This window comes from Myodes glareolus, chromosome 18 (genome assembly GCF_982192425.1).
Source record: "Myodes glareolus chromosome 18, mMyoGla1.1, whole genome shotgun sequence".
NCBI lineage: Eukaryota > Metazoa > Chordata > Mammalia > Rodentia > Cricetidae > Myodes > Myodes glareolus.
In genome coordinates this window covers 4,745,022-4,767,722 of record NC_142043.1, presented here as the reverse complement: position 1 = coordinate 4,767,722, position 22,701 = coordinate 4,745,022, and the positions used below count along the sequence as shown (strand labels likewise).

Here is a 22,701-nt window from a genome sequence, read left to right as displayed (position 1 = left end):
ACAGGCTAAAGCCTCAGACAATATATTATTGGAAAGGAAACACTGTATGACTTTATTTGGAGAGACAGAGAACACAAAACAGATCCCAGAAACCACTTTATCCATGTCTACCTCAGTGAACCTACAAGAGGACCCATGCAGCTGTGTCACCCAGAAGCAGCCTACTTAGCCTTGATAGTGAGAAAATTTGTATCCCTGCTGGCATCTTGGTGGGCAGAGGGTTTCTTGCAAGAAACTCAGCTTCCAAGATACTGCAAAATATGATTTGTGCTTGAATTCAGAGGCATTTGAGGCACTGTCTGTGAGTCAATTGGTGAATTTTGCTCATGTAAGTTTTACCTACGGTCTTCCACATTTTAACATATCTAGTGCTCTGGTTGCAGGACTTTTGTGCCTTATCTACAGTTTGGAGTCCAAAATATGATCCATGTATAAATATGACCTGTCCATAAGGGCTTTAGGTTGTCTATATTATGGAGCTATAACATAGCATTGTTTAGGCTGTAGAGAAATAATCCCTGCAGTGGAGAAGGGTTTACAATAAAATGAGTTGGTGTTCTTTTGGTCCAACTTTTCTAAGCAAAAGATAAGCTTGGGACAGGTGACAAAACACCTGCCTCTAGGGATTGATTTCAATCTTAGATCTGAAGGTGACAAAATACAATTCTGAGAATTAAGAGTGCTTAAACTTCCAATGTGGTCACATTCTAATGGTGCAGTTGGTCTCAGGTGCTGCAATCAGTGAGCAGGAATAGCAGGAGTTTTTTGAGTCGAGCCTAGAGATGCTGGAACTTCAGGCCAAAGTGATCAAGTATATCGTCATAAGAAAGACATCCAGATAGAAAAAAAAAAAAACAAACGAGGTTTTATGGCCCACCTACCAAAGACAGGTTTGTAGGGGGCAAGGATCCAAGGTAAATTTAGGACATGGGTGTTGTGCCTAGCACCAGATTTGGCTTCTTCTGGGTATCGGAAAAAAAGATAAAATATGAAATATAAACTGGTTGACTTCTTTTGACAAGGAATACAAACTGCCTTTTGGGTTTCCATTATTAAGCCCCTGTATGGCTTCTTTCTAAGAAATGAGGCCAGATCAAAGAGGAAGCAGCTTTGGATTTTTGGTTTGCTTCGTTTTTGACATTCAAACACACTTATAGTGTAAATATTTATGATCATGCTGAGCGTCACGCCACTTTCCACTCTCCCACTGGCAGAGGCAGCCTGGGTTTTCCTGGGCGCCAGGCACCACAGAAGCAAAAGAAAGGACTCCCCCATTTCTCTTGCCTGGCTCCGCCCGAGAGGGAGCCAGCAGAGCTTAGCTGCGTGGGTGGATGGGGGCGGGGGATGTAGGGGTTTCCCTCCGAGGAACAACTAGCTCCAGACAGCCTTGGCCAAGCTGTAGGGGTGCGGTAGGAAGGAGGAGAACAGCGGCCCAGCAGCTGTAACCCGAAGAAAAAAGGACACAGCCTGTGCCTCACGAGGTGGCCACCCACCAGGAATCCCGGGTCCTCCCGCCCCCGCGTGTGGCGGGCGGATCTGGAACCTCAACACAAAGGGAATCCTCGGTGGCAGGAAGTGCATCACGAAGAAGGAGGACTAGGGGCGGGAACAAGGAGCCTCCTCCTTTCTCTATTCACCCCCACCCTCCCGGAACCAAAGGACCACAGCGAGGAAACCCCTAGAATTCCCATTCACCCCATAATCCCCGTGGATTCAAGCAAAGAACCTCTGCCAGATGTTTTGGGCCCGCTCACACCTGCTGCCACACCCGAATCCTGGAGGCGGGGACCCAGCGGTCCCTGCAACGCCTCGGACACCTGTTCGCGTTTCTCTCCTTCCCTTCCTGGTGCAGCAGCACCTGCGCTTTTGTTTGTTCTTCTCCTCTGGGCTTTCCCTTTCCTTCTTGCTAGGGTTTCAGGGGAACCTGGGCTTGCACGTCCCTTTGCCCTCCCGCAGGAATGCACCCCAGGTTTGGGTGGCTTTCCTTACCATAATGTAGGTGGAGAGGGAGTCCCCTCGTGAGCCCGGGGGGGGGGGGGACGGCGGAGGGACCGCTTTAGTTTCCTGAAACACCTGCAATTTCTGGCACCAAGCCAGTGGAGGGGGTGGGGTGTGCGGGGTAGCTTAGAGCCGCTGCGGGGGTGGGGGTGGGCGTCGTATTGAAACTGTTTTTACACGGAAAACTCTTCTCTGTTACTTCCATGTATTTTGCAAATCAATAAAAATAGCAAACTTTTCTAGAAACACTCTATGAACATTTCACGGAAGAGTGGAAAACCCCTGCAGATTTATGAGGGTCCCCCTTCCCTTTTAGTTTGGGCGGGTTGGAGAGAGCAAGGAGAATTTGGTAAGGGGACGGTGCCTGAGTTCACGTTTAGAACTGAATAAGGAGAGGTCGCAAAACCACAAGCTTGGGTCGGTTTTCCAGTACTGGGCAGACTGTGGTGTCCAGGGGTAGTAGACACCCAGCTGACTTGGAGCTGGGGATGGCAGGTGCACAGGAAGGGGGACACCTCTCTCTGAAGCTCCAGGCTACCTTTGCTACCTAGGACACCACCGTGGGGGCCTCCCCCTCCTAAGTTCTAGGCGGAGGCGTGTTACCTGCAGTGACCTATCTCCTTCCCTCCAGGACACCACACCCACGGGACTCCAGTCTCCAGGGAGAGGGACCAAGCAGGAACAAAGGGTCTTTGTTCCCGGCTCCAGGGGGGCGGGAGTTGGGCTGGCTAGCATTTCTCCGTTTCTCAGCTTCCCTGGGGTACTTGAGGTTCAGCGCTGCAGTTCTCCTAGGTGGAGCGCCTTCCTCCACGACCCTAGAGCTCAGGTCAGGGCGCGGTGCCCAGGGCCACCGCGGGTTTTTTCAGGGTCTACGGAGAGACCCTGGGGGTGTCTGGGGGTATCGCTGCAGGAGAAGAAAGGGACCAAGCCTGAAAGGAGTCAGATTCAGAGTGCTAATCAACGGCTGCTCTGGCCACTGCTCCGCGGCTGGGGAGTAGCTGCTGCCATCCTCCCCGCTTCCTTGGCTGGCCCCATCCTCTGCACGCCTGGCCCCCCGCCCCTGCCGTCATCACGCTCCCAGTGACTTCTCCCAGCTTGGTACTTTCCTTCAGAGCCATCCTTCTGGACAAACTTTGATGGGGAATTTCACACAGAGCTGGAAAAATGCCTGTTATGAAAGGATTGCTGGCTCCTCAGAACACCTTCCTGGACACCATCGCCACCCGTTTCGACGGAACACGTAAGTAGGGCTTGCCGAACTTGCACATTTCCTTAGGATGGTTTTTCTCTTGGACTTTTGCTCCCGCTTCTCTGATTCCATCCGAACAATAATTTGCCTTCTTTTCTTGCCAGAGTATCTTTCAGAGGAGGAAATGAAACAAGACAAAACAAGACCCCTCTCCACACACAACACAAATCATAAAAGCGTTTGATATTGTTGTAGATGGTTCCCCTGGTTTCCTAGGTTTGGAACACATGTCTGAAAAATGATAGACAAGAGGTTCGCGGTGGGACTTGTGTGGTGCCTTGAGGAGCTTGGTACGGGGGAGATGTTGTGTACTTAATTTTTTTTCTGGAGTTTTAAGGCTGCCCGGATTAGAGTTCGGAGGTTTTCCAGACTCCTATGACTTCCCATTTGAGTTTAAGAAATCCTGAGTAATCCTCCAGATCAGGTGTGAGCTGTCCAGAGGCTCTCTGAGTGTTGGGAATTTGTCAAAATCTCGCCTCTTAAATCTAAAATTTCCACGACACTCGAGGAAATTCTATTGAAGAAGGAGGAGTTGGACATTATAAAGGTTGACTCAACCACAGAGGAAGTTTCAGAGTTTTGTGGAGATAAATAGTATTGAATATCTGACTTTTTCGGTTGGAATAGAAAACAAATGTTCATTCAGATAAGGGTACGTTGTTTCCGAAAATTGGCTGTGATCTTTCAGGACCACGGTCAGGTCCTCCCTCTCTCAGATTTCTGTCCCTAACTAATGCTGTCTCTCGGTTCCAGCAGAATACCCTTATCTTCTTTGTAGGCAGCTTTTGTGAGCTCTTGTCCCCTTTCCTGCCTGCTGTAAAATACTCATACGGACTCATCCCCGAAGCTTGTGTGATATTAACATCTACTTCCACTTGTAGTTCCATACAAGAACTCTTCTAGGGTGGGACCCACGATTTAACCATTTCGAAGACAAGTTTTCCATGATAGAAAGGTGAAATACTTTTTTTATTTTGTTTGGGTTTTGTTTTTGAAATTCGGCGTAATCAAGGCTAATGTGACGATTTGCTCACTTTTTTGTAGTGTTCTTTTAAAATAACCTTTAGAATTACCCATTCTTTCCCTTTTCGTATTACTTGATGTTAGAGAGTATGTTTGAATTGGGCCCTGCTACTAAGTATTTGTTTTTTAGTAGGTGACAATAAGAAAAATTATTTGAGGCCAAGTTCAAGTCTTTGGCCAGTGCCACCACCACCAAAACTCAGCACTGCTGTCTCTACCAGCTCTAACCAGGATTCCTGAAGAGCAGTTCTGAGCAGATGACAGTTCTTAAGTTGAATATTCCAAACCAAGATGAGTGCATGTTTTGAAGGTGAGGTGATTAGAAATGGTGATTTGCTTTTGTCATTGTCATTTAAAGTTGAATGGAGTGCAGAGCATACCAAATCATTCCGGCAGGATGCTGGGAATCAGTTGCTAATCAAAGAGGCTGTAGTATGTGGATGTTGTATCTTTCTGACTCGATGAGCAGGCTAGCACATGTGAAGAGATGATATGAATCACTCCATTCTACACAATCTTGTTAAATAATAGAGCATTTTAAAGAGGACAAAATTTAAAGCCTCATTTGAGAAGCTCATCATATGTCAATCTTTGGCACAATTAAAAAGATATCTACAGCTATTTGGTGACTTGTCTGATGTGTGCTCCCAGAGTCTTGAGGATTCTTGGAGGGAACCAAGGTGCATGAAATCACAGTATTCCCAAGCGTTGAGTAATGGAGAAGCTGATTGGCAGTGGCAAGATTTTTTTTTTACAACACTTAATGAGTACCTCTTCTCTCAAGAAACTCCATTACAAAAAAGATTGTTATTTTTTTGCTTATTTTTTTTATTGCAGGATGACTTGACTAACCTGAAATTTAAGTAAATTCTCAGTCACAAAATTTACTAAATCTAGAATTGTGAGGATATCACCTTTCCAGCTAACCATTTAGTTCCTCTTATTAAGGCATGTTTTCTTGGTGACACAATATTAAGAAATAGTGCTAATCTTAAAACTTTTTCATGTGAGCATTCGCCTTTCTCTTGATACATCCATGAAAGTAATCTATTTTCTTTTGAAAGACAAGAGTATATACAAGTCTTAAAATATTACAGGTGCCACCTTAGCAATTAAAAACTGCTGAATTATTTGTATTGCTACTTTATTGCATGTACACTGAGTTCAATCTGTTCATCTCCACTTTATTTCATTTATTTATTTAATGTTTTATAACCATTGTCATGTGGACTTTAGTCTTATTTTAAACAATTTTAATAAAAATAAAGAAAAAACATCCTGGCAAAATTTCTCTTTATAATCTAAACAATATACAGATTTTTATTACCCTTGCTGATTTACTGTCAAAATTAAAAGTATTATAAGAATTTAGGGCATTATCTAAAAGTCTCTCAGTGGGAGAAAAAGTCTTCCCATCCAGAAGTCTATAGCATGATCCTACAAATTTATAGTATGACAGGGCAACAGAGAAGAAGGAAGTTTTTCATCACCCAATGATGCTCTACTAAACTGAACAATCAAATCTTCTTTCCTTTCATTTTCAGATATGCAATTTATAAATATTTTTGGAAAACAAATATTGCTTATATAAAATTAAAACACACATATTGAAACATCTTCTATTTGTTTAACTGGAGTGTAATGAGTTAGAGAACAAAGATCCCTTCAGTTGTTCAGTCCATATAACCCATTTGTGGAGAAAAAATAATTGCAATGAACTTATTTGTTCATTACATGTACTAACACTTCTCACTTAAACCACATATGACTATCATCATACCCACAAATACCTCATGATTGCATAGATGTTTTTATTAATTATGTTTAGTACACTTTAACTTTTCTAAATCAATATTGGCGTTAAATATGCTGATATCATAAATGCTAAAGGGAAATTCTAATGACTAAACATTTAGGATGTATTTAGAAAACAATCTAATTTTTTAAGTATGAATATTTGTCACTAAGTACCATTTGATGAAAACTTAGCTTTCTTTTTTGGAAAGTAAAAGATGTGTCCATTTCAAACATTATGGTGCAATAACCTACATTTTTTCAAATCTTATCACAATTTGGACAGAACACTTCTTTCCCTTTGTGGTTTTTAAGACAATCAATGATGTGGTTTCTAAGGTCTGCAAGCATAGGTAGTACTCTTTAACATTTGTATATATTTTATGTATTCTTATATAGCCTGTTCAAAAGATCTAAATCAATTTACTAAAGTTGAAATTCTTTCTTTAATTTTCAATGTGAGTTTTGCTATTGCTATTATTATTTTATTATCTTCATGTCAGAAGTATAGAAAGAAACATAGTACACCCAGTACTGAGCAAAGGGCACAGTAAGTTAGGGCAGAAGCTAGCACCCTTCGTACGTCTTTGCTGAGTTGTGGTTTGGAGAATGTCATTGAAGTCTGATATAAAGCAATGTACTTTATTATGTATGAGCCTCTTGGTAAAGCTTGTGTGAGGGAAACATCCCTGGAACTCCGCTTCTTGAAGGTCACAAAGATTTGTGCTCTTGCTTTGTGTTTTACCTGCTGTTGATGTAAACTCTTGTATTCCTGGTATCTGTAGGAACCAAGTGTCCTGTTAGTGTTCTATTTCTGTGTAACACTCATCACAACCTCTAGGTTTATCACATCCCCTTTGTAGATGGGTGTCTAAGCATGGATCAGCTGAATTTTCTTCTGGGAAGCCCACAAGGTCATAAACAAGTTGTCATCTGGACCTGTGGTCTCATCTGAGGCCTGAAGTCCCCTTCCAGTCTAAAGCAGTGGCTGATAGACTTATACCTTTATAAATGAGGTGCTGCTTTCCTTGCCAGATGTCAGGCAGGCACTCTTCCTAACAGACTGAGTTTATAGCACCACAGCCTGTCCCACACATGACCTCACAAGAGAACAGTTACTTATTTGAGATCAGCAAGAGGGTCTCTTTAAGAAGGTCTCTTAAATCAGGACCATTCAAGGTAATCTCCCCTCTGATGATCTCAAGACCAGCTTACTGATCATCTTAATTATATCCTTAACCTCGCCTCATCTGCATATTCATGTGTTAAGGACTTTCATGGGGTGTGTATGTATAGGTCAGCCTCTTAGGATCCAAGTGGGAATTCTTCCCACCACAGCTGGTGTCTCCTCACCATTGTGCTAGCCTACTGAGCCTCACACCTGCTAGCTCACAAAGCAGGTTTTTGAGCACATTCTGCTAATTCAGTATGCAGGATGCCATGCTGACTTTACATCCGATCGATACCTTTAGAAACATAAGGTCTAGCTTATGGGGGAGTTTTCTCTCACATCTGGCGATGGCGTATATATGAAGCAGTCTAGGACATGCTTGTGTAAATTGTTCTCTCATGTAGATGCAGTGTGGGAGATGGGGAAGCATTTCTGAAAATGAACCTCAAGTCTCCTGGGTAAAGGGGGGATGCCCTGAACCCCTGTAGAGCTGGAGGTAACTGTACTTGAGCCTCTGCTGGATGTGGAAGCAAGAATGAGGCATCTTTGAGGAGAGGCACCCACGACCAGTCTGCACACCGTGTTAGTGAAGATTCCAACTGAGCTAGTTTCTGTGCTAACTCTGTGGAAGGTTCTTTTCTTTTCTTCCTCTCGCCTCTCTGTTTCATGTTCAAGAAGCTCTGCAAGGTGCACTCTTGCTTTGAGGCTGGTTGTGTTAAGCTGAATTATGTTTTTAAATGTAAACTTTGTTTACTTTCTCAGAGAGGTGGAGGAAGAAAGGGGAAGAGAAGAAGTGGGATGGGGGAGGAGAGAAAGGGCAAGAGACTGCATTCAGGCTCTTTACTTTGTCCATGGTTTCTTTACATTTAAAAGAAGTTTTAGATAGTTCCATAACATTTGCTGCAATGAACAAAGTATTTGAATTACAAGAACTAGACTTAGTCTTTACCAGAAGTGGATTTCTTTTGATAATATATTTAAATAATTGAAAAGTTGTTTAGTTTTTAAAGAATGATATCAGAAATGTTATTTTTACAACATTAGAAGAACAAAAATTATATATATTATAATAGGTCAATAATAGCATTATTCTCAGACTTCTTTTAGGTTTTATATTTGGCTTCACCTTCAGGCCAACAGCTACAGCCAGAGACAGCTTGTCAATGAGCTTAGCAGAGAACAAAAGGCCTGTGCATGAGTGTGTGGGAGGTCAGAGGTTGCCTGTTTCTGAGATATCCTAGACTTGGCATACTTCTGAGAAGAGCATATTCTCCATGGATAAAGGAGTACCTCATCCCTTGCCTCACCTTTCTAATGATGCTTAATGGACATTATCTATAAGCAGAGCACTGGGATAAATCAAGCTTGTCTTTTCTTAAAAGGGACAAAAAGACATATACATGAACTGTTATAATTTAGGTCAGAACAGGCTAAGAGACCCAAATAAAAATGCTTATGCATCCAAACATCCAAAGATGTTTCTTGATTTTTCCAGTTTCTGAAATATGTGCCCCTGATGTTTAGATAGGTTTTCAGAGAAAATACATACTGCCATCAAGAACAAGAGGGAGCATGAAACAGGCTGGTGGGTGATAGAAACCAGGTAAATCAATTGTGGAACATCTTTAATTCCAGGGTTCCCTGTCAGAACCTAAGAATACCGTACCTCTGCTTGGCTATGGGCCCACAGACTCCTATGTTCATTTTCTGAAGGAAATGCCTGAGTTTTCCCCCCAGGGAGTTAACTTATTGTTAGGAGAAAGAAATGTTGATTTCTGGTTGCAGACCCGACTATTCTCCAGTGTAGTTCATTCCTGTGTTCTACTGTAGAATTTTGCCTATGGTGAAGGAAAAGGATTGCAGGTGTGCTGGCATTCAGCCCCCGGATCCTGCCGGACAAGGTCTACAGTTACAAGGCACAGAGTCACAACTTCCTCACATGGTGCCATTCACCCTCAGTGCGCATTTGCCGACACTTCCATTTTAGTCTAGTAGATCCTAGAAACAAAATAAGAAAGGCCAGTTTCGCCTATGGCATTGTTCAAATTTAGCAACTGAAACAGCTGAAGAGTTTTCTCAGTAATTTAAACACTCAAATATAGTTCTGAGCTTGTAAATTCTGTGGTAGAGAGAGCTTGCGTTCTTCTGCTGCTGTTAATGCAGCTATCTGTATCCTTGAAGCCCTTCAAAATCCACTTGTCCTCAGACAAACTAATAATCTTTTCTAGCTCACCAAACATATTTGTCTTGTTTTGTATTCTGGCCCTATTCTTAGCAATACCACCCTCCTGACTCCGGTTTAGAGAGTTAAGTTAGCCTTCACTGCTCACATATGTAATTGGTTTACAGTTGTTTTATATTTTGCTACTGAAATGCCACAGTTTGGCCCCTTTTGTCCCGTCCCTCCTCATTGGGTCCTCCTTCTTCATCTTCACAATCACGAACTCACTCTCACTAGACTCCATGACCAGCGGTGTCTTCTCCCACTCCTGTGCTGTCAGTTTTCCTTATGCCCAAAGTGACTTCTATTAGGTGCAAGACGATCATTTATTTGGGAGCACTAGCTTATGGCTGCCCATTTGCTTCCTACTCCCTCTTGTGTGACACCCAGAGATCTCAGTATTTCTAGAGTTGGAGATGGTGCTGTAGTGCCATTGAAATCACACCTTCCCAGGTTCCCGACATGCTCCCAGAGCACTCAAGGGCCTTCTTCTCCTTTAAAATCACCTGCTCATCTCTCTAGTCAGCTCCTCCAGGCTTTCGTAGTTTTCAGCATCCACCTATGAACTCTGGGAAGCCCAAACTTACCTCATTTCTTGGATTTGCAATACAGTTCTACACCTACCAATTTAAGTGAAAGAATTTGAAGTTACTTAAAAGCCAGAATCAGAATTTAGATATTTTTATTTGTCTTCAATAATTAACTAGCCTTCTCATACCTAGCATTCTATGATTACATTAGTTATGAAATGATCCTGTAGGGTAGGTCCAAAATAAACTTGCTTATTTATTGTGTGTCTACATGAATGTTAAGCAGGTTCCTTTCTGTCTACTCTGACCACAACCCAAGGCCTAGAAACCAACTCCTTTTTCAGTTAACGCTGACAAAATGCAAGCTTAGAATTCTACATTTCATGAACCTGTGACCTGTCTGTAGTGTCACCCTAGTACAATATCTGTCTGCAGCACGCGTAAACATGTAAACACTGGGGACTCCGTGGTATCATTTTTAGTTTCTACCTTTTCCAAAAAAAGATTGATTCTTTAATTTTAGCCATTTCTCAACCATATCCCACTTCCCTTCCTCCTACCAGGTTATGCTTTAGGCACTTGTACTGAAAAAGTGTTTTAAATTGTATTGAAGACTGACTCACATTTGGACGTAAAAACGTATTCATTGTTGAAAGCGGCTTTGTTCATCAAAGAAAATCTAGTGCCCATTAAAAGAAATCCATTTTCTTTGAGATTTGGTGCTTAGAATTTGCTGATGAGTTTAGTATATCCTTGTGATTTTTTTTATTATGAAGTCAATCTCCCAATGAAGCTATTCTTATTCCCATATCTTTATAGTGACATCATTAGTATTTATACATTATAAGAGTCTTATAAAGGGAAATTTCCAACTATTTTCAGTTTTCCTTTATGAGTGGAAAATCGAGTCTTTTGTGTCCAGTGGACATTCTTAGCAAAGGCCATCTCACTTTTCTCCACAGTGAGCTTAAGGATGAAATGAGCAGGCTTGGTTCTCTTGCTCTCAAATGTGTGTAATCCAAAGCACTGTTGGCTTTGTTCCTCCAGAGTTTCTTTTGTTATATTAGGTCTTCTGGACAGACATCTTTATTGTCCTTGTCAGTCCAAATCAGCTTCCTTTTTCAGTTTTTGAACTAAAGGAACTGGAGACCAGAGCACTTATCAGTCTTGTCCATTTATTTGATTTTCTAGAGAGAAGGGTCTATGTAGGAGTCTCAACTATTGTCAACATGTTGAGGACCCAGCTTCACCAGTGGACTCTTCTCAAATTTGTACTAGGGAAAGAATAACTTAGAAGATAAAGTTAGTTGTACTTTAAACTTTAACACATAGGTAGATATTTCTGTTGTGAGTCTGTGGCTGGTGGAAGGGCATTAAGGTCCTTACGACAGAGCTTCCGTGTTGTAACTTAGACTCACTTGGGGAAGATACAGCTCTTTGGGTTAAGAACCGCCTCCATTCTCTGGAAACAATGCTCCCGAAACTTTTGACAAGCTCATGCTTCTCAGTTTTAGGGAATTGATCAGATAAGACCTGATGCTCACATCTGCATGTGCAGTGCTAACATTTCCATCAAGAAGTTGTCCTCTTCTATATAAGATGGCATATTTGAAGCTACTAACTGTTTAGCATTTACATAAAATTTGTCTTACATATTGTTTCTTTGTGTTACTGTATCTTCCTTTCTTCTTTCCCTCCCTCCTTCTGTTTGTCTGTCCATCCCTTCCTCCTTTTTTTTTTTTTTTTTTTTTTTTTTAGAAGGGTTTCTCTGTGTAGCTGTGTCTGTCCTGGAACTCACTCTGTAGATAAGTCCAGTCTTGAACTCACAGAGATCTGTCCATCTCTGCCTTCTGAGTGCTGGGATTAAAGGCGTGTGCCACCACTGTTTGACTATAATTGAATTCTTTACATTGTAAAATATCAAACATTTTCTTGGTACCAAGAAATTCACATCTCTCCCACGTGAATTTGTCTTTTGACTTTTATGTGGATGTGTGTTTGCATGCATTCACTCATGCGCACACGCACACACACACACACACACACACACACAAAATTCTTAAAAAGATAATTGAAATTTGAATCCAGTGCTACACTTTGGGCTTTCACCCACATTTTTTTTACTTTATAATAACATTCCACACCAGCCTGGGTTGCAAAATGATACCCTTCAAGTCATCAAGGCAAGCTGGCACAGGGTAGCAAGACCACTGATCACAGACCCAGTTCCCTAAGATTGGGTGTCTGCTGAAGGAACACCAGCAGTGGAGCCGTAGTGTTAGTGGCAAGTGGTCAGAGCGGCATCTGACTCCCACATCTTTCAAATATTGCAGCTCATGTGTACAAGAATCCTGAATATTCTTTGTTGTGTCTGTTTTGTTTGTTCTCCATAGCAATATGAGCTGGGCATGGCTGATTCATTCTGTTGCAGTGGTTTTCAACCTTCCTAATGCTGAGACCCTTTGATATACTTCTTCATATTATGGTGACACCCAAGCAATAAAATTACTTTTGTTGCTAATTCTTAATTGTAATTTCGCTATTTTTATAAATTGTAATGAAAATATCTGGTATTCAGGACATCTGATACACAATCCCTGTTTGGGGCACAATCCACAGGTTGAGAACCACTATTCTATTGTATAGTCTTATATTTATTGCCATTCTACAGATGAAGATCTCAAATTAGTTGGTTTACAGTTACTGAACAGGTACATGTCAGGCAGAATTGCAGTAATTTGTCCTCCTTGCTAGGCCTGAAGTTTTCTGTTAGTTTGTTTTTATTTTTTTGTTTTCAGTCTGGTTTGATTTTATTCTTGGTCTTGGGCTATCTATCCTCTGGTTCTTGACCCTTGTATCGTGGGTCTCAAACTGGACCAGTCATTGGTTGGTCACTCCCCCAATCTGTGCCACCTTTACCATACAACACATCTTGTAGGCATGTTAAATGTTAGTTCAAAAGGTTTGTGGCTGGATTGGTGCTCCAAACCCTCCACTGAAAATCTTGGTTACAGGAAATGGCCAGAGCAGGCTCTATATCTTCCCTTATTAGGAATTGTAGGTAGGGTTTCTCTAGTAGATTCCCGGGAGTTTCCATGGCATGAGGTTTCTAGCTCATCACTTAGATTCTCATCAATTCCATTTGTCTCTCCCAGCACTCTCTTCCTCTATTATCCCTCTACCCCCACCCACCTGATCCCTTCTGTTCTTATCCACACCCACCACAATATCTGTTTATGTCTCCTGCCCTGGGGGATTGAACCCTCCTTGTTACTTAGCCTCTCTCTGTCTGTGGATTGTAGCATTATAACCCTTCACTTTACAGCTAATGCTCACTTATAAGTGAGTACATACCATGTTTTCCTTTCTGGTTCTGTATTACCTAACTCAGTCAGAATGATTTTTTTTCTAGCTCCATCCATTTGCTTGCAAATTTCATTAAGTTATTTTTTAGCAACTGAGTAGTACTACATTGTATAAATGGACCACATTTTCTTTATCCATCTTCTGTTGAGGGACATCTAAGTTGTTTCCAGTTTCTGACTAATGAAAAAACTGCTGTGAACATAGTTGATCAGATGTCCTTGTGGTAGAATGGATCCTCCTTTGGGTATATGCCTAGAAGTGGTATATCTGGACTTCAGGTTGATTTATTTAAAATTTTCTGAGAAACCACTATATTGATTTCCATACTGTCTATACAAGTTGGCATTCCCACTGGCAATGGAGAAGTGTTACCTGCGCTCCACATCCTTGGCAGTATGAGTTGTCACTTGTGTTATTGTTATTAGCCATTCTGACAGATGTAAAATGGAATCTCAATTTAGTTTTAATTTGCATTTCCCTGATGGCTAAGGATGTTGAACACTTCCCTAAGTGCTTCTCAATCATTTAAAATTTCTCTGTTGATAATTCTGTTTAGGTCTATATCCATTTTTAATTGTTCTTTGGTGTCTAGTTTTTTAAGTTCTTTATTTATTTGGTAAATTTGCCTTCTGTCAGATGCTGGAGTTGGTGAAAATCTTTTCCCATTCAGTAGGCTGCCATTTTGTACTACCGACAGTGTTCTTGGCCTTTCAGAACTTCTCAGTTTCATGTGATCCCAATTTGCTAGTTTTATTATTTCTCTGTTTAGTTTCTGTCTGGGTGAGCTGTCCATTGGTGAAACTGGGTTATTAAAGTCTCACAGAGTTACTGTATGAGATTTGATATGTGACTTATGCTTTAGCAATGTACCGCTTACAAATGTGGGTGCCCCTACATTTGCGGGATAGATGCTCAGAACTGAGACATCATCATGTTGGATTTTTCCTTTGATGAGTATAAAGTGCCCTTCTTCATATCTTTTGATTAATTTTGGTATTAAATTTTGGTATTGTTAGATATTAAAATGGCTATACCAACTTGTTTCTTGTGTACATTTGCTTGGAAAATCTTTTCTAACTCTTTACTCTGAGTTCATGCCTGTCTTTGATGTTGAGGAATGTTTCTTGTATGGAGCAGAAGGATGGATCTTGTTCTCAAATCCATTCTGTTAGCCTTTTCTTTCTTTTTTAATTTTTTGTTCATTTTTATATATTAAATTCATTAAATAATTCTACAGTTGGGACAAGTAACATGAGCACAAATAGAAAAGTTCTTTCTTCAAAATTCAAGTGTAGTCTGAATTTTACTCCCTACTATTCTATTTTTCCAATTTTTTTTATTGGTGGAAATGAGTGCATTGATATTGAAAGATATTAATGACTAATGATTGTTTATTCTTGTTATTTTGTTGTAGGTGTTGGTAGTGGTGGTAGTATATACATGAGTTTCCCTTCTTAGGATTTTTCTGGTGTGAGATTATTTATTTACTGTGTTTTCATGGGTATAGTATTTGTAGCTCCTATTTGCTAATCTAGGTTTTCCATCTCTAGAATTCCCTCATTTTGTGTTTCCTTTATTAATTCTGTTTCTGTTTTTAGGTCGTGAACAGTTTTATTTATTTCTTTTGCCTGTTCATTTGTTTTTTCTTAGCTTTCATTAAGGGATTTATTCATTTGTTCCCATTATTTTTATTTGAATTTTCCTGAATTTTTTAAAGGGATTTATTAATTTGCTCCAATTATTTGTGTTTTCCCAGGTTACCTTAAAATAGTATTCATTTTCTATTTAAGGACCTCTATAATCTCCATAAAGTTAGTTTTAAGGTTGTTTTCTTGTGCTTCTTCTATGTCCGACTATTCCAGGATTGCTGTAATAGGATACCTGGGCTCTTCTGGTACTCTGACTGTTGTTGATTGTGTTCTTATACTGGCATCTAGTCATCTGAATTTGAGATGAATATAGGTCTAGACGCCAATTTCTGAGTTTGTTCTTTGGATTCTCTTTCCTCTTTGACCTTCTGCTCCTTGTGGTCTTTATTTTTGGTGGACAGCATGACCTCTGGTCCAGCAGGGAGTCTACAGCAGAGTTGGGGGCTGGACTTCTGGGAGTAGCCTGGCCTTTGGTCTAGCATGGGATTTTTGTTCTTGTGACTGTTGTGGCCTACACCTGAACTGTGGATATCTGTGGGTGGTAAGTGGAGGTAGGCATGGGTGGCAAGGTATCAGAGGCTTGGATCTTTTGGGCTCTGAACTGAGATAGTGGGATGGTTCTAATGGCAGGTGGGTTACTTGTTCTGGCTAGTGTGTCCTGTTCCTGAGCAGTGGATGTCTGCTGGTGTAGAGGTGTGTGCATGGAAGCGGGGTTGGGTAGGTTGTAGATAAGTAGGGGTGGTGTTTTTGCCTGGGGTCTTTGGGCTTAGAAATGAGGAAGTTGGGGATTCTGAGTGCCGGTAGGGATCTTACCTGTTCTGATTGGCCTAGGCCTGTGTTTTTAAAAATCATATCATAGTGCTGCCAGAAAGGGTTGGATATGGAAATGTAAAAGTTTCACTTAAATAACTTCATGGGCAATGGAGCACTTTGTTTTTTGCCAATGTTTACGTATTACAGCTTACACAACCAAGGGTACTGAGCAATACCTTGACTCAAAACAACAAAGATAATAATGGAATACAATAAACTGAGGAGTACAGTTCTACTCTCCTGTCATTACGAGGCATTCCCACACTGTTGCTTTCATGGCTCGTAATAGTCAGTAAGCTCCCACTGATGAAATGCTTAAGGCATGAAAGACACAAGTACCCATCCACTTTTATATGCTTGTAAGATCACGTGCATTTATCAGAAATGATAGAGCTGCCATTTGTTCCTCCTCCTATTTCCCTAAGTGGTAGAAAACTATTGAGATAATTTATTTGCATATTCTAGAAAACTATAAAGCTATAACCAGAAATCTATTGAAATAATTTATTTGAATATTCATTCTTGTTAATTTTATACACATATATTTGTGTCGGTGTATTTAGCTTTATACCTTTTTATTCTGTGTGTATATTCTTAGAATGGCTACCACAGTCAAGCTTTGGAACCATTTCCCCACATAGAGCTCTTGTCCTATTCTTTTATAGGAATTTTTTATAGGAATTTACTAGTCTGTGTTCCATGTGTAACTTTGTGATGGCACAGTCATATGTGATTAATGCTTTTGAGGTAGCTACTTTAATCTACTATCTTCAGATTCCTGCAAGTGGATATGTAGTTCATTCCCCTTTATTGCGGGGTAGGAGTCTTCTCATTCTTCTTAACTCCCTTTTGGCACTTATTATCTGTATGCAATGGGTTGCAAGGGTTTGCATCTATAAACGGTTCAGCGGACTTGGTTTCAAATGTGCAAACACCCTAAGAAGCCAACAGACTGAAGCATGTGTGTGTAGCTTACCTGGTAGGATGATGGCGTGTGTGCTTGAGCTCTGTCCCAGCCACACGGAGATGGTTCTCGAATAGGGAAGATGGAAAGTACCAGCTTTCTGCCATTGTTCAGAGAAGGTAGCTCATTAACAAGTTTCTTCTGGAAAATTCCTGGACCTCCTGAATTCTTATTTCCCAGATGAAAACAAAAAAATAAGTATAATTATGAAATCAAAGGATTTCTAATATCTCATAGCTGCTCCGTCAACACCCGAGGGCCTAGCACACATCTTTGCCTCTTTGTACCTCTCTATCCCTCTTCTTTACACAGTGTTTTGCTCAACTTTCCTTTGGTGAGTTAGTTTATTATTGAAAAGTAATGTACAAACATCAGACCTATTTCCTCAACATTATATAACTGAAGGAAAACTTCTCAGCCAAAGTTTTTCAAACTCGTTTTCATGAAATGGTCCCTTCCTTGTATTTAGGTGAACTCTAGGTCTAGTTCCATAGCATTTCTGGTCAATGACTGGTAATATAAAATCTTTTAATTTCTATAGTTTTAAAAAAGAAGCTGAGTTAGTTAATAGAGACTCAGTGCCCAATAATGTAGTGCTTTCTGTTTGTTTCTGCTTTTCAAGTGGTCAGGCTGTCTTGGATCACTAGAGTGACATTATCAATTCAATATTATAGAGCTTCAGTTATATCTGTGAAGAAGGAAGAAAACAATGGGGCAAAGAGGTTCTTAGTGGAAGTGCACTGATTTAAGATGTCATTGGCATTCATTCTTCATAAAGATGACACAGGTCATTCTACTCCACCATTGCTGGGTACTATCTCAATGTTACATCTTTGAAGTATGGCATTGTCTTTGGGGTCATGAAAAGTGATTCCACATTGAGTATTTTCTTAGGTTTTTAAGACTTTTTCCTTCACAAAGGCACACAGAGAAATATCACCACTCACACCCACAGCCCCCATACCTCCATGGCATTTATTACTTACCTTGTTCCCTTGACTTGGATGATCATATTCATGTCTAGTTTATGACTCTTTTCACACTATCCTAGTCAGCCTTAATTGTCAACTTGACACAGTTTAAAAGTCATCTCAGAGGCTAGCTATGATTGAAGAACTGCATGGATAAGTATGTCTGTGAAGAATTGTCTCGATATGAATTACGGTAGAAGGATGCATCCCACTGTGAGAGGTGCCATCCATACACAGGTAGGCCACACTGAACAAGATAGCTGAGAAGAACCAGTGATCAAGCCAAGGATCAGTGTTCTCCATGGTTTCTGCTTTAGTTCCTGCCCTGAAAAGTCAATGGTGAATGTGATCTGGAAATGTTACTTCAAGTCAATCCTTTTGCCTCATCCTGCATGGATTGATTCTGGAAACCTAACTGGGTAGTGAGGGAATGAAGAAAGGACAGACACACAGACATACAGAAAAACTAGGGTCAGGTGGACTGTACTCAATCTTATGGATTGGCACCTACCCAGCAACTAAGAAACTTGGTACATGTATTTTCTGCACCAGAGTGAGGTGGAATTCGCTGTAGGGGGCCAGTCTTGAGTTGCAACCATCAGGGAAAAGATTGTGGTTTTGCACATACTGGTCAACCATTTGTAAACACTTGTACTTGCACACACTGTGAACATTTGTCATCCCTCGAGTCTTACCGTAAGGGAAGGCCTGGACAGGTTCTCATGGGTCTAAGGCATTGGTCCTTCACAAGACCTTGCCCATGTCAAACTATATCATTCACTTAGGACTTTGTCTGTTCTTTACACACCCACTCAAGGCTTGCTTTGCTTCTCACACCTCTTTAATTCTCCTAAGTTGCCATTGGTAAGAGTGTTTTATCATGGTAGCAGAAAGATAACTAGAACACAATCCCCAGGACATTCAGATTGCATCTCCAGCTTTTCTAAAGACATCAAAGAGAGAGGACTTTCCTGACACAATATTTCTTTACATCATTACTGTGTTTCTTGTGGGCAGTAAGGTTACCATAGTCCTGGTTTTCACAATGGTTTCCAAAATTTCCCAGAGGATATTCTTCAAGTGTTTTGCTGAAGACATCCTAGATGAACTCGAGATAAGAACTAAGTCCCATCTCCCTCTTAAAAATCCTGTCTTTAAATCCTCATCCCCACCTTTCAGAACATTGGTGTCAATGACAGGTTAAGGCTATAAAAACTGGGCTTTTTGTGATTTTCAATTTTTTAATGATTTCTTATTTTTTTTTTATGTGAGTAGGTGTTTTGCCTGCATATATGTCTATATGTGGGTGTCAGATCCTCTAGAACTGGAGTTGCAGACAGCTGTGAGCTGCCTTGTGGGTGCTGAGAATTAAAACTGGGTCTGCTGGAAATGCTGCAAGTCCTCATACTGGCTGAGCCAACACTTCAGCCCTGAAAAGAGGAGTTTGCTTAGCTCATTTGAGCATGTTGTGTTGATTCTTGTCTTCCTGCCCATTTTAGTTATTGTTCTTGTAATAATATGCCCAACAAAACCAACTTTGTTGGGACAAAAGGGTCTATTTGGTTTATGGGATATAGTGCCTTATTCAAGTAGGTCAAGGAGGGAGCAGGGAGGCAGCAGTGGAGAGACCATCATGGAACTCTGCTTATTGGATTGCTTTACGGCTCATATTTTGACTTTTTATACAGCCAAGACCTTCTTTCTTAGAGATGGTTCTGCCCACAGTGGGCTCCTCTATCGATTAGCAACCAAGAGAAATTTACCCAAACGTGACCCCAGGCTGATCTGATGGAGTCACTTTTTTCAGTTGAGACTCCCTCTTCCCAAGTGTGTCAGATTGGCATTAAAACTAACCAGTTACAATGTGGAGATTTAAAACCTGCTGATAGGACTTCAACAGAAATGGAGACTAGAATGCATCTATTTTATTACACTGTTATATAAAAATCTTCTTGAATTTTATTACTGGTGAGAATATAGCAAAGTTTAATTATAAAAACAGTACATACTTGTCAATATTTTCCTCAAATACTCTTACTGGCTTGAGAAGGAACCAGATGTGTTCCTGTTTGTGAGCTTTTCAGAAGACCTAAATTCATGTGCTCCAACCTTACAAGTTCTGTAGAATACTTTATCTAATAAAGAAACAGTAAGATTTAAGAAAATCAAATCTTTTAAGTTCTCAGAGACTTCTTTACTGGCTTAGCATTTTTTAGGTTGAATTATGTCACTTGGAGAATATAGCTCATATTTCACTGTTAGACAATTTATCCCTGAGTATCCCTATTTAGTTCTCAGTGATTGTGGATACAAACTAAAAAATAATAATAATAATTATGAGAAAAATAATTAATGACCCTTGATTACCACTTGTTTTCCAATTTGTCATGTGTTAAGGGTTAATATGGCAAAGATATGTCAATTTCTTCACTTCCTTCATATTCAAGTATATCCTTAGTAGTTTGAATCTATAAATAAATGATATCAATATCATGATTCAAATGCTGTGAGTGCTCTGATTACTAGAGTTATTTAACAAATTTCATATGTGGTTTTCAGTCAGTGCTAGAATGTCTTCTGAAGGAAGTAGAAAGGTAGGCCTGTTATTTCCAGTGAACTACACCATCAACTCACAGCCAAACACAGCTAATGGCTCCCAAAAAAACTGTGAGGCTAAGATTTTTGTAAATTAGACAAAAACACCTCCCATGTACTTTTGCTAAATTGGGGTTGGTTAGCTAGTTGGTTTTTCTCTGTAATCAACTGTCAAAGGCCTTCACCTTGAGCAGGGATAGTGACTTGACAGTGTTTGCCTGCAGTGTTCGACAGTGGGGTAATTTTTTCTGAACCGCTAATTCTCTTTCTCAGTTACAGAGGGAGTGGGAGTGGGGAAGACCCTTCATCTCTGTAGATTGTTGCTGTCAGTGAATTTGCTGACCGTGTCGTTAACAAAACGTATTACATCCCAGTAGCGGGAATGCCACTGCTACCTTCGTTAGTTGGATAAGATAAAAATGAAAAATATGTTTAAGTAGCAAAAGATTTTAACACCTAGATTATGATTAAAATTCTCCTATCTGGATTAAAATTAAAATTCTAAATTCTACTATCTAGATTCAGCTTTTATTACATAGATTAAAAATGAAATTATAGCACCTAGTTTAAAATTAAAACTCTAGAACCCAAATTAAAGTTAAAATTCTATTATCTAGATTAAAATCAATTTTCTACTATCTAGATAAAATTAAAATTCTAGTTGCTAGGTTAAAATTAAAATGTTAACACCTAGTACCTTAATTGTAAACTTACTTTTGGAACCATTTTCAGTTTGGAAAAGAGTTAGGTCTTGCAGCAGTCATTATGAAATAACTTTATTCTTTATTTTTTTATTACCTTTTCTTTATAGCCTGTCTTTCTCACCAGCATCTGTCCACCTTGAAAACAATTTTGTGTTTTAATGACTGTTCCTTAGATGCCTTAGAAAGCACCAAGTCCACAGTAGCTTTACAAGCGACTGTTGAATGTTCTTAGCCTGATGCAAGCAAACAAGAATTTTACAAAATGTTTTTCTTCACTTAGCTAGAGGTTTTCAAACTCTTTGTGGCCATTTGTGTCATAATCTCCTGTAAGCATTTTTATCACTGTTTCCACTGACACCACCCTCGGGGCCACATCTCACTCTCACAGATTGCTTGCACTGTATCAGTCTCTTTCTAATAATTAAAATCACACCACAAACTTACTGGGTATAATTCTCATTTCACTTACAAATAAGGAATTTAAAACCCCCCAAAATGAAAAATTTAAGCATTTATCTCATCTGAAAAAGTAAGAGAATTAGACTTGTATTAGTTCACATCTGATCCTTTACTGTGGTTATGGTAGGAACTGACTCCACACCAAACCAGTCCTTTTGGTTGTACAAGAAGGATATTTTTTTGGAAGGAAGGATATCTATGGATTGCATCCAAAGCCTTCTACATACCAAGCTTATGCTCACCACAAAGAAAACACAGTAAAACACTTCTATTTTTTTATATTTTCATTCCATTTGTTTAACTACTTGTATCTTTGGAGGCATAAAGTGTTGAAAGGAAAATAAAAATGTTATTTGGTTTAGGTTAACCAAGAGAATAAATACACACACACACACACACCACACATCACGCCATACACCACACAGACACACACCACACACCTCATACATACATTGTACCACATCGTGCACTGCACACCACACACATCTCTCCCACACTCACCACACACATCCCTCATACACAACATCATCACACTTAGATATCTCAATATCAACAAACCTAGGAATAGGGATTTGTTTCTAATTAGATGACTCTCCACCCTTCCTGCATATCCAGATTGCCCAACTTCCTGCAAACTGTATTTTCCCAGGTCCCAGACCTATTAAGTCAGAGTCTCTTATGAGGGACCCAGGCATCTGATTAGAGAAAAACAAGTGTCATGTTGTGTTTGCATATATGAAAACTCTTTTAAAACTTGCTATAGGTTTGGGAGTGGCAACTTGAAGTCCCAGTCTCCTGAGCAGTGATGTCATGTACATCACTGGCAGAGCAGATGGGGCTAAAATAATGTCTGCCTGGACAACTGCCCAGACAACTCCCATGTTTTCACAGTTGTATGGAGTGGATATTTGTTGAATATCTATTGTGTGCCATATAGTGTGTAAGATCCTGCACTTGCCCAAATGCCAGAAGATGAAAATAGCTCTAGCAATTTTTTATATTTTATTTTATTTTTTATTTTTGTTTTGTTTTATTTTTTCGTTAAGTTAAAATCACAAAGTAGATGTATTATGTCTATAGAACACTCAGTTATTCACCTTCTAGCTTTTTGTTTACCCATAAAGTGTTACATGAAGGTGAAAGACTGAGGAAAGAGGAATCAAGATAATAAGTGTGAAGTAAGTTACTTGCCTT

The 22,701-nt window shown here is 40.0% G+C and overlaps 1 protein-coding gene across 1 annotated transcript in view; it reads left to right on the top strand.

Moving 5' to 3' along the window:
- Positions 1-2,167: 2,167 nt before the first annotated feature.
- Positions 2,168-22,701, top strand: part of LOC148119054 (voltage-gated delayed rectifier potassium channel KCNH8-like) — a 193,955-nt gene continuing 173,421 nt past the window's right edge. Inside the window, exon 1 of the mRNA XM_087897875.1 lies at positions 2,168-3,238. Within this exon, the coding sequence (XP_087754001.1) occupies positions 3,163-3,238 (76 nt within the window). The 5' untranslated portion in view covers positions 2,168-3,162. The remainder of the gene's footprint in view (positions 3,239-22,701) is intronic.